The sequence below is a fragment of the Wolffia australiana genome, chromosome 8, assembly GCF_029677425.1.
Source record: "Wolffia australiana isolate 7733 chromosome 8, ASM2967742v1".
Lineage (NCBI taxonomy): Eukaryota > Viridiplantae > Streptophyta > Magnoliopsida > Alismatales > Araceae > Wolffia > Wolffia australiana.
Window position 1 is genome coordinate 1,091,833 of NC_135842.1, and position 18,168 is coordinate 1,110,000.

Below are 18,168 nucleotides of genomic sequence, written 5' to 3' on the forward strand. Positions count from 1 at the left end.
GAGAGGGAGAGAAGAGTGAGTGAGAGAGAGAGAAATGAGGGGTAGAAATGATATATATATATAGACATATAAAATAAAACAATAATTCTCACTGCACATTCCTAGTTACAGTTCCGGATGGTCCGGGACGTGGTCAATGGATGGGGTGGGACGGAGATCCTCCCGTCTGACGTTCGGAGTCAGTCTAAGGATGCGGACGCGACGGTTTTTTCGTCCGAGACCTCCAGAAGGGACGGTTTTTTTGTCCGAGTGGACAAAAACTGTCCTGTCCGGAGGTCTCGGGACAAATTTCCGTTCCGACTTTCGTCCAACCTCACGGACGAGATGATTTTGACGTCCTGGGATGAAAGAACTGTCGCATCGGCGTCCCTGCACTAGTATAGTTCAGGGTCGTTCGGGACGTGGACGATGGACGGGACAGGACGAAGATAGTCCCATCTGACATCCGGAATCAGAGCAGGGATACGGATGAGACGGTTTTTTCGTCCGAAACCTACGGACAGGACGGTTTTTTTTGTCGGAGTGGATGAAAACCGTCACGTCCGGAGGTCTCGGGACGAATTTCCGTCCCGATTTAAGTCCAACCTCGCGGACGGGACGATTTTTTTGTCTTGGGACGAGAAAACCGTCCCGTCCGCCTCCCTGCACTATAATCCCAGTTTGTATCCAACTATCCATATTCCGAACGGCAACACCCTACTCGGGTATCTTCACGGCCCATTAATTCTTAATGGGCCGGCCCACTAGCCCCTTTTAGCCCACTATATAAATTCACAGCTTCTCTGCTCTTCTTCTCTTTCTCTTGCTGGCGAGAGGTGGCGCAATGTTACGAGCAGCGGCGGCGGCGGCGGCGGCGGCGGCCGTGGCGAGGCCTAGTATTCGTGGATTGGAATTGGTCGCAAGATTTTGTGGAGTAGGCGGCGGTTTGAATGATCCCCGGCGGAGGCAGAACGAAATTGCGAAAGAAATGATCCAATACTCGCTTGGACTCGCACGGTCGAAGAAATCAGGTTTTGATTCCCTGATTACCGATGTTTTCTAGATAGTTTTGACTTAATTTGGATTGGGTGTGTAGCGGAATCCTACGCACAGGCGGTGATGGTTCTCGATCAGGGAGTCTCCAACATGCAGGCAGTGGGCGGGGAGGGAAGTGGGGACGCTGTGGGAATGCTCTCAATCGCCATGTCCACCTTGCTTCATGAGAGGTTCAGATTCTGCTTTTCAATTCTTGTGTAAATTTGAACTTTTTCTCGGCGTTTTGTTCAAATTAAATTGATCCGGATTTCTACGTGGGAATTGGTTCTTATGCATCGCGTAGTCCATCAATTTTGTTCTATAATGTTTCAAAAAAAATTTCGTTCTATACTTTGGACCAATTGCTCTTACCTTGGCACACTCAACGGTGGAGTTTTCTTATCCTGATATCCACTCTGTCAAGCACAGTGGATTCCAAATATTTGTCTTCTCTTGATGACTGCAAACCTGAGATATAGTTCTTTTATGTAACAGAGGAGAGATTGATGATGCTATGGAGAAGTTGCGCGTTGTTCGTCAGTTGGATCTTTGCTCTCTTGGTACCAAGGGTATGTTCACTCGATCTTATGTACCTACTGATAGTCTTTTGCATTTTCTAGTCAGTTCTTTTGCAATTTTCTTAAGGATGTTTTCTAAGATCAGAGGGAACTGCTTTAATTACCACTTTTTGTAATTCATTTTCCTATTTTACCGTCTTAGGTTCTGGCATAAGGTTCTGAGGTGATGCTTAGCACTAAATCTAAAGATTTATGTTACCAAGTCAACTCATCAATGATTCATTGACTTTCTTAAAGGTTCTGAGGTTACGATTATGATCAGTATTCTGCTAGGTTGTTCGATTATGATTGATCATCATTTTCAAGTTACGTTGTATCAACGATCAATCACTTCCGTTATGAAACTGAGTCAGAGAAAAAAATAAAAGGAAGAAAATAAAGAAAACAAATCAATGGTGAAACGCTGAAGGTTAAATAAAGTCAAGTAAAAGAAGTACGGGAGTTCTTGAAGAACGAAGGAAACCCCTTAATAAAGGTTAAAAGTTGGCAAATGATTCATATGCCTGATCTGGAGGCTGTTGTCGTTTCATTTGCACCAATTATGATTCTACTTCGAGGAATTAACTATGTTCTCACTCCATCAAAATCCTACCGTCTTCAAAAAAATTTTCCCCTTCTCGCAATGGATCGCCCGACTTGTTATTTCTTTTGCAGGGGAAAAGAAACCTAACAAAAAAGATGAACATAATGACCAAAAAATTCTCGTGATATGACATGGGTCGTATCAGGGTCAACTGATTGATTATCTCACTTCCTGAAATTTTCTGCAGTTGCGGCATGGGAGGGATTGGTGGGTCTCAGTTTGGAGGCCGGACAGGTTGTTCTGTTTGATTATTTTTTATTTCTGGGTTATTTTCCTCTAAAAATATCGCTCTGCAGGATGATTCTTCCTTGACACTCGCGGATGAATGTATGCAAATTCTTCAAAACGAAAGAGAGAAGGATGACCCTACGTCAAACATACTCTACCTGCGAGGAAAAGCCATGAGAGGGCTTGTTGACCTGGTCCGGGGTGACCTTCTGTCAGGTTTATTCTACTCTTTTCATCCTAAAGTCTATTCTTGGGTTTGGCATCAACAGTGATGATGACAAGCGAATGAGAACGGAGACTGACTGCATCAACATATGTAATTGTCATCATGATCCATCCAAATTTAGGAATGACGATGACTAACCATCTCGTTGCAGAAGAGAGCAAGAGTTTTCAGAATAGGTCTCAATGCCAACACAAATGGTCATAGGTGTACGTCGACAATGACTTACTGTCATCTTGTTTCTTAGAGCTGTCATCATCATCCTTCTGTTGATATCGAATCATCACTGTCATCATCATTCATTTCTGCCGATAATGTCGGCCGAGGTGTGTTGGGTTGATCACTGTTTGCGTGTCAGCTTCCCTCTTTTTTTCAAGAAAAAAAATCATTCATCACCGCCGTTGTCATTGTCCATATTTTGGAATGATAATGTCAAATCCTCATCTATCTGCAGAAGAGGTGGAGAGTTTTTGGAGTAGGGTTTGGTATCAGTGAAAACAATGATGAGTGGATGATGACGATGATTATTCCGACTCGACTCTGTCATCTGGTTTCCAAGAGTCATCGTCGCTATTATTCCCATTCATCGGTCTGTTGAAATCCTCATTAATTCAAGCCAAACATGGATGGAATGACGCTGACGAAATTTGTGGATAACTATTACGAAAACAATTTTTTAATCGTTCACCAGCCCTATTCTAGAAATCATCTATTCCTTATCATCTTAAATTCTTCTGTGTCAGCTGAGCGGAACTTTGGGGAATGCGAGGACTGTGAGTCAACGGAGGGAAAATATCGTTGTGGTTGGGATTTCTCCTCATCATCCCAAATCATGTTTTTTCCATATCACAAATAGATCTTTTTCTAATCCCCAGGAAATCTCGCTCTGTCATGTGGTGAATTCTTACATGTGGCTGGAAATTTCTCTTTAGCCAAAGATTTTTACAACAGGGCGCTTCAAATATCGGAAGAGAATAGTGGCACTGAATTGCCATCATTATCAGCCGTTAATATGATTCCTGAGGAGGTGTCCTTGGGTGCCACGTGTGCTATGGGACAACTTCTCATGCATTCAAAGTGAGTGCTAACGGTGCTTATCTTCTAGTTTACTTTATTTTGTACTTCCATTTTTTAAATCATGAAATTGGTATGGATTCTTGACCTCTGGGTCGAATCATAATTTTAATTTTCGATCAATTTTTAGCTTTTATGACCTTAAAATGGATAAAGAGTATCTTCCCCAGATTCCTATGCACGCTTAAGTTGTATTTATTCATCACATGTTTTGTTTCGACAATTCTTTGAAATAAATTACTGTTATTATGGTCAGTAAATTATTGAATTTTCTCTGCCTCTTGACATAAAATTTTCGAAACTCTGCACTTTTTTTCAGAGATTTTCATGGAGCGGAGGATCTTCTGACCAAGGCATTGAACAAGGCTGAAAAAATCTTCGGTCAGTTTTTTTCCTGCCAAAAAAGAATTATGTCTCGATTTTTTGTCATGCCATATTTATAATCGTATACGATATGACATCAAAGACGGTTACAGGTCCAAATCATCCCAAAGTGGGAGTTGTCTTAACTTGCATAGCCCTGATGTATGGGCAAAAGGCAAGGATGGAGCGTTCAAGTTCGCTTCTCATTCAAGAGGTTTATCTCATCCTTTTTCGTAATTTACGTCCAACGTAATTCACATATTTTTCTTTTCTTGATTTTTTTTTCTTTTTTTTTCTCAGGGACTTTACAGAAGAGCCATCGATTATCTCAAACCTCCCCCATTGACTTCTGAAGGTCAACGTTGATTAAATCACTTTTCAAAATTCAATCATATTATATTTACTTGATCATGTAAATGCAGACGCCGTTGACCAGGACTTGCGTAGAAAAGACATAATTGCCCTCGCAAGAGGTGAACTTCTACGATGAGGTGATTCTAGAGAGAGGAAGCACCTGATATGAAGCGCTTTGCATGCAGGTGCATACGCGGAGATTCTCTCCATCCAATCAAACAGGAGGGACGAGGGAGAGAGGCTGAGGAAGCTGGCCGAGAGCCAGTGGATGAACCGCCGCCTCTCTCTCTCTCAAGCTCTGGCGGCGGAACCCATCGTCGTGGACACTCGAATCGGCAGAATTCTATAATTTCCAATTACATGGGGCAAAAATGTTTTGCCCAGTGATCTGGAACAAGAAATGGGGAAATGAATCAGCTGATGACGGAAGGCGTCAGGTGTGTCTATATCTCTCATCTATAGTTTCTCTCTCTAAAATTCGCTCAATTGCCGGGGAGTTCTTCCTCTTCCGGCAATTGTTCTCGGCGAAAACGGTGGCGGCGGCAGCGACGGCGGATCCATTTTCCGGCAGCATGACCGTTACCGGGCTGGTGGAGGAGGGATCAATGCCGAGGACCGGGTCGGCTACCCGTTCCTCCATGCACCTGTGGCATGGCTCCAATTCCCCCTGTAAGGTGCAAACACAATGAAATTCAGTCGAATTATTGAATTTTTTATTAACCTGGAGTTGATCTGGAACTTTCCTAAAATGGATAATTCATTTTTTTTCTCACAATGGGTAGAAGAATTTTGTAGATAATTTAAAAAATATTGCGATAATTAACGTAAATATACTAGAATTGTCTGCTTACCAAAATAACACTTACATTTTCGCTCAGAATTATGGTATTTTGAAGCATCTAAAATATGAAATAATTATCTAAATATCTCCCACATTTTGGTCGAAATTTTGCTCGAATTACAGGAATTTTAAATTCAGAGATAATTCTTCAATTAAACAGGAGTTTCAAAAGTGGAAAATTATTTTTAATGAATTATTAGAAAAATGAAAAAAAAACGTTCACTTACGATGAGTTCGGGGGGGACGAGGCGGGTGAGATCAGAGATGATGGCGGCCGAGTCGGGCAGCGCGAGCTCTTCAATGGCTCGGCGCGCCGCTGAGAGGGCGACGGCGAATGGGCTGAACTGGAGAAACTCGAAGTCTGGAGAAGATCCGCCACGTTTAATAAACAAATTAAGGTATTTTAATCGGACCCATCTGCGAGAAGTGAGAGAAAGACGCGATCTTGGCGAAGTTTAATGGAGATTTTTCCATGGCGGCGAGAAGGAGAAGAACCATCAGGTTAAGTGGAAAAAAAGAAAGAATTTTTAGCGGAACCATCGGCGAGAATTGAGAGAAGAAGCAGCGATCTAGGCGAAGTTTTCTGAAGATTTTTCCGTGGCAGCGAGAGGGAGAAGAACCACCATGTTAAGCGGAATAAAGGAAAGATTTTTAACGGAAGCATCGGCGAGGAAACTCCGAGAAATGCACTCGAGAGTTGGCCACGCGAGCGTGATGAAGAAGACCCGCCATGTTTTATAAAAAAATGAAGTTACTTCCAGCAGACCCATCGGCGAGAATTTCAGAGGAAAAGCCGATTCTGACGAAGTTTTCTCGTAATCCGGCAATGCATGCGAGATGGAAAAGACGGGCCACGTTTAAAATTTTTACGAGATGAATGAAGGTATTTTCAGTGAACCCATCGGCGAGAGTTCAGTGAAAGCAGCGATATTTTTAGCAAGTTTACTCGAGATTTGCCAGAAGGAGAAGAAAGGATTTTCAGCGGACCCATCGACGAGAATCGAGTGAAAGCATCGATTTCAGCGAAGTTTCTCGAGATTTGCGAGAAGGAGAAAACCCACCATGTTAAGCAGAAAAAGAGCAAGGATTTTCAGCGGACCGATCAGCGAGAATCAGGAGAAAGCAGCGATTCTGGCGAAGTTTAGTTGGGATTTGCGAGAAAAATAAGACCCACCATGTCAAGCGGAAAAAGAGAAAGGATTTTCAACGGACCGATCGGCGAGAATTGAGCGAAAACAGCGATTTTGGCAAGTTTTCTCGAAATTTGCGAGAAGGAGAAGACCACTATGTTAAGCAGAAAAAGAGAAACGATATTCGCCGGACCGACCAGCCAGAATTGAGAGAAAGCAGCGATTTCGGTGAAGCTTACTAAAAATCCGACCATGGAGAAAAGAAGCTACTTTCCGCTAAACCATGGACGAGAATCATTAGAAACCGGCGATTTTGGTAAGTTGAAGAAGACCCGCCAGGTTTAATTAATAATTAAAGGTATTTCTAGCAGACCCATCGCCGAGAATTCAAGGAAAACGACGATCTCGGCTAAGTTAAGGGTGAGTTTGTACCTAAGGCTGCGCCGGTGAGCATCTCGGCGGCGCGGTCTCGGGCGAGTGGCCGGAGATGGTGGCGGAGAGAGGCTTCCCAGCGGTGGCTTAGCGAGGAGGCGAAGGAGAAAGGGGTAACGCAGTTTAACCGCCAGTCTAGTGCAGTGAGCACTGTTAATTCCATCTGCTGGATCGTGCTTGGGTGGAATGTGTGCTCCAGGCCCTCCGCCTTCCCCAAGAAGAACAAGATCATGACGATAATTATGGAGGTTTTGATAATCATGATGATAATTTTACTGATATGATTATTACAGAGTTGAAAATGAGTAAAAATGATGATGACAAATGACGGGGAAGATGATTAAAAGCATGATAGTTCGGGGAATTTGTAGCGTGAGATGAATCATTAGGATGTCGAAGAAGTTGAATTCCGAAGAAGATGGCAATGCCAACGTGGAGCATAGAAGAATCGTGATGAATATGTTCAATTATGATGGATGAGGATGAATCACGATGACGACGAAAAGATCAAGTAGAAAGGTGAAGAATCATGAACAAGAATTAGGTCAGGTAATGATGAACCATGACAAGTACTACGAATAGGAATCAGGAAAAGAAAAATGAGAAAGATGATCGTGACGACGACGACGACGACGATGATACGTACAGGGAATGGTGCGAGAAAGTGATGAGGATGAGGCGATAATTATAAATCGTGACGATGATAATGATAACGATGACGACGACGACGACGAAACGTACCGGCAATGAGTGCAAGGAAGAGATCAGAGCCTCCTCAGCTTTCGCGGCAATGGTCAGGCACGCCACCGTGAGCAATTCCATCATCCAGCCTTCCCAATTCTGCGCAATCGGCAACTCTGATTCTTTTAGAGAGATTGCTTATAGATAGATAGATATATAGATAGACAGATAAATGGGTAAATAGATAGATAAATAGAGATATCGCACCAGGTGGGAGTACATGGAGAAGAAGCGGTCGAAGAAATTAAGCGCCGAGAAGGCCGTCCCCAACGTAAGATCCAGCTGCCGGTGCGTCTATTCATCATCAAAGCAGAACAAACAATCAGAAACCATCCCAATTTCCCATAAAAAAAACAATTATAATCGCTCACCAAAACGATCCACCTCGCCGCTTTAAATCTCAAACTCGACAATTCCGGGCTCCTCCTCAACTCTTCCACGTACCCTTCAACCGGGAAAAACCTTCTCTGCCTTCTGAAGCAACTCTCTAGAAAACTCTCTTCGTCTTCCTCGCCGCGAACGACGGCTATCGTCGCCAATGAAGATCCCACTGGAGAAGAAGGAGAGCTATCTAGTAACTCTTCATCACAGAAGAGGCTCTCCTCCATGGTCAGTGTCTGGGACTTAGTCTCAGACTGAGACTGACAGATGTAAGAAGAGGAAGGAGAAGAGGACGGGCGGTGCTCTGTCTCCGAGAAAGATTGTATCGAGAGAGTGCATGGATTGGCTGATTTGGGGAATTCTCGTTGGGGGGATTTAAAGGGTAGGTGAGAGAGAGGGGGGGGTTAAAGAACAAGGACCGAGGGTGTGACGAGAGGGGACGCGGCCTTAAATTGAGGAAAGGTTCGTTCTCATGAGGCGCGGTTAATGCGAGCGAGATGGGATCTGAGGAAGGGTTGTTTTTCTTTGTTTCTCTGTCTAGTCGAGGGTGTGGGGGGGGGGGGGTGAAAGAGGATTGCCCACCAGCGGCAGCGCGGGCGTGGACACGAGGTCGGCTGGGTTTCTCTTCATTGCCCCGGTTGATCTTATAGTAGTCCCCCACGATTCGCCACATCTCTCACTCTCTCTATCTCTATCTCTCTTTTTCTCTCTATCTCTCTTTCTCTCTCTCCCCCGCTCTCTCTCTTTCTCTCTATCTCTCTCGCTCTCTCTCTTTACCTCTCTTTCTCGTTCTCTCTATATCTTTCTTTCTCTCTCTCTGTCTCTCTCTCTCTCCCTTTCTCTCTCTCTCTCTCTTTCGCTCTCTCTACCTCTCTTTCTCTCTCTCTCTCACTCTCTCTCTCTCTCTCTCTTTCTCTCTCTCTCTCTTTCTCTTTATTTCTATCTCTCGCCTCTCTCTCTTTCTTCTCTTTTTTACCACGTCGGCCCGCTGCCTTCTCTCTATCTCTCTTCCTCTATCTCTCTCTATCTTTCTTTCTCTCTATCTCTATCTCTCGCCTCTCTCTCTTTCTTCTCTTTTTTACCACGTCGGCCCGCTGCCTTCTCTCTATCTCTCTTCCTCTATCTCTCTCTATCTTTCTTTCTCTCTATCTCTATCTCTCGCCTCTCTCTCTTTCTTCTCTTTTTTACCACGTCGGCCCGCTGCCTTCTCTCTATCTCTCTTCCTCTATCTCTCTCTATCTTTCTTTCTCTCTATCTCTATCTCTCGCCTCTCTCTCTTTCTTCTCTTTTTTACCACGTCGGCCCCCTGCCTCCTCTCCCTCTCTCTTCCTCTACTTCTCTCTATCTTTCTTTCTCTCTATCTCTATCTCTCGCCTCTCTTTCTTCTCTTTTTTACCACGTCGGCCCGCTGCCTTCTCTCTATCTCTCTTCCTCTATCTCTCTCCATCTTTCTTTCTCTCTATCTCTATCTCTCGCCTCTCTCTCTTTCTTCTCTTTTTACCACGTCGGGCCGCTGGCTTCTCTCTCATCTCTTCTGACCCACTTCTCTTCCTTTCTCTCTCATCTCTTCCCCACGCTCTTCTCCTCCACCCCACTCTGTCGACCTCTCCCAGTCTCCCTCTCCCACCACTCTTCCTCTCTCTATCTCCTCGAAACCACTCTCTTTCTCTCTCCTCCGTTTTTTCCTCCTCTCGCCATTATTCTCTGTCCTCGTTTTTCTTGTCCTTTCTTTCTCCGTCCTCGCCCTTCTCAGTTCTTTCCCAAACTATATTATCTTCTTTTCTCTCTATAAGACAGTCTCCTGCCTATCACTGACGCTCTCGAGTCTCGACTTAAGTCTCTCTCTCTCTCTCTCTCTCCACGCTCTCGTTTCTCTTTCTCTCTCCTTTATTAGCTCTCATACTCTCTCTCCTCTCTCTTCGCACGCTCTCGTTCCTCTGCTACTCTCTTCTATCCATTATCCCCACTCTCTCCATCACGCGCCAGTCGAGACGTTAACGTATCAAAATATCGCCAGAGAGATGTTTAGAAAGCTAGGGAGATATATGGTATCAACGTAGTTACGTAACAACGAATTCTGGCTCATGATGCAAGTCTTACGAGGAATAGAAAAATATTCACAGACACGGTAAGAGAGAGAGATAGATGTGCTCTTCTGATGGTAAGAGACTCTCTCTCTCTCTCTCTCACACTCTCGCTCATCCTTCTCTCTAGATTACAGATCCAGCTGGGCCATCGTAGATCTTTACTGCAACTGGTAAGAGGACGAGCTGAAACCGGAGCGTCCCTCGTTTGACTTCAACTCCAGCTTTTGATATGGGCTGCATGGGAACGACAGAGAGATGGATAGCGTCAGAGAGAGAATAGATAGATATGATAGTGAAAGAGATAGAGAAATAGATGGATATGATTGAGAGAGATAGATAAATACATAGATATGATAGAGAGAGATAGAGAAAAACGTAGATATGATTGTGAGAGAGATAGAGAAAAACGTAGATATGATTGTGAGAGAGATAGAGAAATACATAGATATGATCGAGAGAGATAGAGAAATAGATAGATATGATAGAGAGAGATAGAGAAATAGATAGATATGACAGAGATAGAGAAATAGATAGATATGATAGAGAAATACATAGATATTGTAGGGAGAGTTAGAGAAATAGATAGATATGATAGTGAGAGAGAAATGGATAAATATGATAGAGATAGAGATAGAGATAGAGATAGAGAAGTCGATATATAATGTAGGGAGAAATAGAGAAATTGATAGATATGATAGAGAGAGAAATTGCGAGATATGATAGAGATAGAAATAGAGAAATAGTTAGATATTGTAGGGAGAGAGATAGAGAAATAGTTAGATATTGTAGGGAGAGAGAGAGAAATAGTTAGATATTGTAGGGAGAGAGATAGAGAAATAGTTAGATATTGTAGGGAGAGAGATAGAGAAATAGATAGATATGATACAGAGATAGATAAATAAATAGAGAAATTGATAGATATTGTAGAGAGAGATAGAGAAATAGTTAGATATTCTGGGAAGAGAGATAGAGAAATTGATAGATATTGTAGAGAGATAGACAAATAGATATAGAAATTGATAGATATTGTAGAGAGAGAGAGAAATTGATGGATATTGAAGAGAGAGAGATATAGAAATTGATAGATATTGTCGAGAGAGAGATAGAGAAATTGATAGATATTGTAGAGAGAGATAGAGAAATTGATAGATATCGTAGAGAGATAGAGAGAAATTGATAGATATTGTAGAGAGAGAGATAGAGAAATTGATAGATATTGTAGAGAGAGAGATAGAGAAATTGATAGATATTGCAGAGAGAGAGATAGAGATATCGGTAGATATTGTAGAGAGAGATAGAGAAATAGATAGATATGATAGAGAGATGAGAGAAGTATATAGATATGATAGAGAGAGATACAGAGAAATAGATATATATGATAGATAGAGAAAGGACTACACCTGCTATTTGGGTCGTAATAAAACCCGTTGATGGATCCATCGATGCAGGAGAAGCAGACGTAGTAGAAACCGGCGATGGTCAACCCGCAGTCAACACTAACATTGACGAAATATTGCTCCTTCCATCTCTGCGAAGGGAAATTAGGCCGTTATGACGGAAACAATGACAGAGAGAAAGGGGTAAGAAATATGTGTATAAATAGAAATCAATATATATGTCATGCATTATCGGTTTGTCATTTCTCTCTCGAAATTTAGTAGTTTCTTTTCCTAGCTGTCAAATATATAAATATATCTCTGTATAGAGAGATAAGTAAATGTATGAATAGGTAGATTAATAGGCGAATAAATAGACTTTTAAGCAGATGTCGAGAGAAGTTGATAAGTGTACGCATAAAAGGTAGATAAAAGGATGGATAGACCAACTTAAACACAGAGAGAGAGAGATATGTATGTGGAAACAAATGTTCCTTCAGAGCCATCTATCAGCCAAAGTAGGTGGAAAGCGAGAGAATAGAGAGATAATAGTGTAGAGCAGGGAAAAATAGAGAGAGAGCGGAGAGGAAAAGAGTAGAGAGAGAGAGTGGAGGAAGAGAATAGAGAGAGAGAGAGTGGAGACGAAGAGAATACAGAGAGTGGAGAGGAAGAGAATAGAGAGAGAGAGTGGAGAGGAAGAGAATAGAGAGAGAGCGTGGAGAGGAAGAGAATAGAGAGAGAGAGAGTGGAGAGGAAGAGAATAGAGAGAGAGCGTGGAGAGGAAGAGAATAGAGAGAGAGAGAGTGGAGACGAAGAGAATACAGAGAGAGTGGAGAGGAAGAGAATAGAGAGAGAGAGAGTGGAGAGGAAGAGAATAGAGAGAGAGCGTGGAGAGGAAGAGAATAGAGAGAGTGGAGAAGAAGAGAATAGAGAGAGAGATAGGAGGAAGAGAATAGAGAGAGAGTGGTGAGGACGAGAATAGAGAAAGAGATAGAGAGAGAGTGGAGAGGAAGAGAATAGAGAGAGTGGTGAGGACGAGAATAGAGAGAGAGCTAGAGAGGAAGAGAATAGAGAGAGAGATAAGGAGGAAAATAATAGAGAGCGAGAGAGAGATTGATATGTATATGTACAAGCAGCAGCAATGACAGAGCCCAGCAATGTCTATAGTTATATCTATAGACATTGATGTACACATACATGAGCACAAAGAAAAAAATCTAGAGAGAGAAAGAGAGGTGTTTTTGTCACCATAAAGATGTAAGGGTAGCGACTGAGGTCGAGGGATTTACCGCCGTCAGCCTCCACCTTGTTCTACAACGCAAAACTGGTAAAAATCCTCGCAAAATAATCAAGATTAATAATTTATAAGACACGATCGTCTGCATAATTACCATTAGAGGAGCAAACGATGGGAACTTTGCCCAGTGTCTCACATCATCCTCGGGCCTACACCAAAAAATCTACCAAAATTACCGAGGGACCACTAAAAAGAAATTCTCTGCTACCTTTTGTGTTTTCTCCATTTTCAAAGATAATACTGAAAGGACAATGATGTGTCTTTGACTTAGTCATTTGTCTGCACGAAGACGATAGAGACAATTCAGAGAAGTCATCGTCATCTATCATTCATCGGCGACTAGGACAAAGATGATGAAATCATCATCTTTTCAGCGAATGATGACCAGGACGATGATGATGGCCATGACAGCATCAATCCCATCTGCACGCAAGCTTCTCATTCTTGTTTAAGATGATTATATGACAATGATGAATCGTCATTGTCATTTTCATTCATCTGAGCCAAGATGATGATGACAATGATGATGATGAGATCACCATCATTAGTTGTCCGCGACAAGTATGATGATGAATCCGTCATCGATATCATCACACGAGCTAGTGACAATGACGGATCCCGGATGATGATGGTGGCGACTTTTTCCTGAAACAATGAACACTACTACCTTGCGTGCAGGAGAAAATAAATAGTATGAACAAGGAAAATCTTCTGTTAGTTTTTAAGAATGAAATAAGATGATACTTACGTTGCTGCCCACTTGCCAGTGTAAAAGGTGAAGTTCTTGCCGTCAATAATTTCTCCTTCCCAGAAAGTAACGACCTGAAAATTTCCTATTTTTAATTTCGTCAAAAATGTTAAAAAATCTAAAAATGTAGAATAAATTCAGTTAACTCACGGGGGTCTCTGCATAAGGAACGTTGAGCGCTTCCATGATGCCGCAGAGATACCCGTGGTCAGGGTCAAACCCATGAACACGCACGTTGACTTTCCATGCTTCCTCCTTCTGTGAGCAGGAAACGTTCTGGGTGCCGGCAAAGGTCTGGTCGCCATTGCTTTTAGCCATCAGAATGAGAAAGATAGAAAATAATCCTAGTACAAAGGTATTTCAATCATTCAATTTTTTATCAGATAGACTAAATCTCAGTCCGGTTGCTCTAATCAATCTGATCAAAATCAGGGCTGATCTATCAATTGAATCTTGTGATATGATCCCATCTGATCTGGTGCTTTTTAGGACCGATCTGTTTCACCAATTGATTCGATGTAGATCTGACGAATCTGATCAATGGTATCAGACAAGATCAGATCAGGATCAAGGTCGATCAAGCAATCTAATCCTTTCATTGTTTATACCAAACAGATCATTTCAAGGAACCGTCAAAATACCCGTAACATATCATCAGGAATATTAGAACTTAAAAAGAGACAGTTTGATACAATCCCAACTCCTATAATGTGTATTTTCGGGATTTAGTGTATTTCCTTTTAGATACTAGTAGCCCTCCCATTAGGAACACTATGAAATTAAAGTTATGAAGGTAAAAGTAAATGAAAACACCTGTCCGACACTTAGAAGGGTACACGTTGGAAGGAGAGCATGATCAGGACTCCCCTCTTGCCCTGAATTTAATCAATCTATTAGAAAATATTTAAAAAAGTGAAACAAAGCTACAACTTTTTCCCATCAAGCAATGCGGAAAAATCAATCTTAAAACGAGTCACCGAGACAAAGATTTCGATTTTCATGAAACTCAAGTAACCATTTCCGATTCGCAAATAATGGTAGAAATGTCGACGAGGTCCCAATGATGATTTTCCTAGATATATTACTTACCAACTCGAAGCACGTAAGAATTTTTGATTTCGATAATGATCAAGAAAAACTTCGAATTGGAGCACAAAATTTATTTAAACATCGATGCATCTCCGAGATGCGAAGGAAATCCTGGAGATTCCGCTCAAAAAAAGGACTACAGTCTGGAACCAATTCGCAAACGAAAAACATTCGAGATCAAAATCCATGTATGTTTCAGGCTGTCAATCCTAAATAAATCACCCGTTAAGCAATTCTCATAGATTATCACTTAAATTGCCGAGTGAAACACGATTTCTACCGTCGAGGGGAAGGCTAACCGGGAGATGGCGACGGGGCAGAGCTCTCCGCCACCCTCACGGGCATCTCCACGTCGTATTTGCCGAAGTCGGGGCGCAGCAATACTAGAAACCTCTGATCTCTCTTTCCACCCGCTGGACGAACCTCAGCAGCCGAAATTGTGTATTCTATAATCTATACAAACTCCTTTAATTTATATGATGAAATTTTGTACTTTCCCAAGAAAAAGCTCTGCTCTTATGCTTTAATTTCCCTTAAATAGATGATTGGCTGAATCTCTTTTTCCTCTTTAATTTCAGTACTTTCAATTCATGTGTGACACTAATACCCACCAACAATAGGATTAAGTGGTAATAATTATAACATGAAAAATTGGAGAAATTATTCAGATCAAGTGGTCTCTCTTGAGTAGCTCTCTATGGTCAATTTTGGTTGGAAGAGGGGGACATCTGATTTATCTTATTTATGTTGTTTTGTATCTTCAACTATTACATTTTATTGAGCTTATAATTGTTACAAACGCATCTTGATCTCAGTTCTATCACTGCTTCACTCTCTATCAATCCTTTGGTATCTCAACATCTATATCAAATCACAAGATTATAACACCTCTAATATCAAATTCATTCAATCTAAGTAGATGATAAACTCTATAATCCATTATTGCCTCAAATTCAATTAAAGCAAATAATCATTCAATTACGCTAAAATTAACTCAAGCCTTATGGTCATTCATGTTGAGAGAAAATATATGACACACCATCTAGAAAGAGACAATGGAAACAGAATAGTAAGGTAAAGACCTGAAACCTTCATACCCTTAATTTCCTGTCTTTTCGTAGAATCTGAACATGTCGCCATGTATGATGAAGATCAATTGTTGCCAGTTTTTTTATCAAATATTAGTATCATTCTCCATTTCAGTATTGAATTTATTTGGGTTTTACATGCATATTTATGTGTCTTTCCTTCTCTTGTAAATATAAATAAATTCTGGGATCTAAAACTTTGATAAAATGCTTGAAAAACACTCTTCATGAAGATGAGGGTGTAAATCAGTTCAGAATTGATCTATAAAATAAAATATGATCTCATTACCATGTGGGGAATGATGCGGTCCGGCCTAGGACATATCAGAGAACGAAGCGCCGTCGGTCAACCAACTCATAGTTGGTCAACAGAGTCGCATATAAATAAAGGTCCAAGGAGAAAGACATGACTTCTTGATTTCGTATTTTGGAAGTTTTGAGCCTGGAGAACGGGAGACGCAGACCCAGAGGGAGGAGATCCATACGACTGGACTCCTAGTTCTTCTTTTCTTTCATCACCCTATGATTCTTGGACTATTATCTCGTTCTTCTGTCTTCTTGAACCCAATTGTTGGACGAGAGTTTTCTTGATTTTCCCTACGGAAACCTTGTCGCATTCCCGCGCAACTGGAGATCTTGGCAGGAGTGTAACAGGGAACTAATTCCATCCTTGAGCTTACCCTTGGGAGAGTCTCTTCAAGCAGTACATTCATCCAGCCTTTCAATGTATCCATGCAATTAGTGTGACAGGTCAGTGTGACGATGGATGTCTTCTTCTTCTCCAGATCTTCATGAAGATTTTGTAATGTAGATCTCCACACCATCAAGACACTCCAGTCGGATGGTTGTAATGTTTTGAAGAGAAGATAGGGGGGGGGGGGATGGTGGCACCCAAGTTTGGCTGGCATAGGCTACTAAAATGGGTACCCCCTCTATTTATGCATATTTAAGGTACTTTTTATGAGAGCCCTTGTAACTTTTGGTATACCTACCAATGTCTATAAATATTATAATTGTGATCTTTTATGCCCATGTATCATTATATTTCATAACTTTAATAGCACAATAACACATTGTACAACCTTATTTTTTAGCTACATCAACATACAGATTAATTAATCAATGATTGATTCAACCTGATCGAATTGCTTTGCTTTTAGCTCGTAAGGTGAAAAGCCTGATTTTGTGCTCTATAAGATAAAAAGAAGTGATTAAACTCTATGATGGAATCTTTGGTGTCATAGATTATTATATATGTATGATTGGTACAAAAATCCTGAAGGACTTAGGATATGGTTATCCATAAATCCCTAATTCATCATTAAGTATTGATGCTTAATAAGGATCATTGGAGAATACGTCTAATATCCCCACTATCCTGAACATGGGTTTAATGCATCACCTTCCTTCAGTCAATCTCCTTCTATAATGAGGGGGAACGATCCCACCTTGACCACTCAATCACTTTAGTCCATTTCTTGCTATATCCGGAAGGAGACATTTGAATCTTGTGACTCATACATCTTACTCAAAAAACAGCTGTCTATGCATTAGATGTCCTCTGTGTGTCAAGTCAACAGATCACTTATAAGACTGCAACACATTAATCTGATCGATGTTTTTGTCTAATACGATACAGGGATTCAGACAGATCAACTCAATGAATAATTTCACTAAAGAGAACCACTGTCTATCTTTAATGTCTCCATAGTAATGACAACATGATCAGCCATACCAATCATATAAGTAAGACAAATAATTGCTATTCTTTTGGCTAGTTTGATGTCCTTCTCAAGTGTTCTTCAAACATGAATATTTAAAATACATATTTAAAAACCAAAAATCTGTCTATGCTGATCTTCACAAAGTCATTGCATGAATTCATGGAATTTTATTAACGTCACACTGACATAATGATGAAAAAATGCTTATTTTAATCAACTGAAAACATGTCATGGAAGTATGATTTAACTTGAAGTGACGTAATATCAATAAAAAATAAAGTGAAGGACCTCAATGTTTCCTCAAATGTGACTCTTTTGACATAAATAATAATCATATCATTCATTATCAATCTAGTATATAAAAAAAATTACCCAATATTAACTTCACTATAAAATTCCTAATACTCTTAAAGTGGACCAAATCATAGATATGAGCGTTGATGTCACACTTTGTTCAGAACATTTAATATAATTTTTTTTCATGGTAGATATTCCACATTCAACAAAATAAAATCATGCACCTCATAAGAGCACAATACTTTCACTAAAAACCTGTTAAACATGAATTTGACATATTTTATCATCAGTATCATTGATTGAAAATTTCCTAATTTGGTTTTAATGTTTTTTATATGCTTGGGAAAATACCTTTCTAATTATATTTTGGAGTTAGGCATCCTAGTTGCATTTTTTTATAATTGCTCAAAATTATTAGGATAAGACCTTTCTACATCAAAAGGTACTGATTTACATTAATATGTCACTCGGATAATATGTGTGTCAATTTTACTTGTAATACTAGCTATGTTTATTTGTG

General features: G+C 40.8%; 3 protein-coding genes across 4 annotated transcripts; 1 reads left to right on the forward strand and 2 right to left on the reverse strand.

Moving 5' to 3' along the window:
- The first annotated feature begins 810 nt into the window (after positions 1–810).
- Positions 811–5,166, forward strand: NDP1 (Tetratricopeptide repeat (TPR)-like superfamily protein). The gene is made up of 12 exons (XM_078579900.1): positions 811–1,010; positions 1,076–1,205; positions 1,510–1,583; positions 2,363–2,409; positions 2,472–2,619; positions 3,370–3,429; positions 3,502–3,703; positions 4,020–4,081; positions 4,177–4,277; positions 4,364–4,418; positions 4,486–4,536; positions 4,603–5,166. Exons 1-12 carry the CDS (start codon positions 824–826, stop codon positions 4,764–4,766), a joined length of 1,281 nt encoding a protein of 426 aa, XP_078436026.1. The 5' UTR covers positions 811–823; the 3' UTR covers positions 4,767–5,166.
- Positions 4,819–8,671, reverse strand: CYCD7;1 (CYCLIN D7;1). The gene is made up of 6 exons (XM_078579901.1): positions 7,933–8,671; positions 7,769–7,855; positions 7,562–7,660; positions 6,821–7,028; positions 5,486–5,619; positions 4,819–5,084 (listed from the first exon to the last, which is right to left on the reverse strand). The coding sequence occupies exons 1-6, from the start codon at positions 8,167–8,169 to the stop codon at positions 4,851–4,853; spliced, it is 999 nt and encodes a 332-aa protein (XP_078436027.1). The 5' UTR covers positions 8,170–8,671; the 3' UTR covers positions 4,819–4,850.
- Positions 8,672–9,966: 1,295 nt separating this feature from the next.
- Positions 9,967–14,998, reverse strand: LOC144706945 (glucose-induced degradation-like protein). Of its 2 annotated transcripts, none has more exons than XR_013582351.1 (8): positions 14,839–14,998; positions 14,264–14,325; positions 13,601–13,744; positions 13,451–13,524; positions 12,797–12,851; positions 12,695–12,716; positions 11,430–11,557; positions 9,967–10,263 (listed from the first exon to the last, which is right to left on the reverse strand). XR_013582351.1 is itself a non-coding variant. In XM_078580038.1 (8 exons), exons 1-8 carry the CDS (start codon positions 14,882–14,884, stop codon positions 10,188–10,190), a joined length of 648 nt encoding a protein of 215 aa, XP_078436164.1. In that variant the 5' UTR covers positions 14,885–14,998; the 3' UTR covers positions 9,967–10,187. The 2 variants fall into 2 exon arrangements, 1 of the variants encoding a protein (XP_078436164.1); XM_078580038.1 differs by having other exon boundaries at positions 12,654–12,716.
- Positions 14,999–18,168: the final 3,170 nt, after the last annotated feature.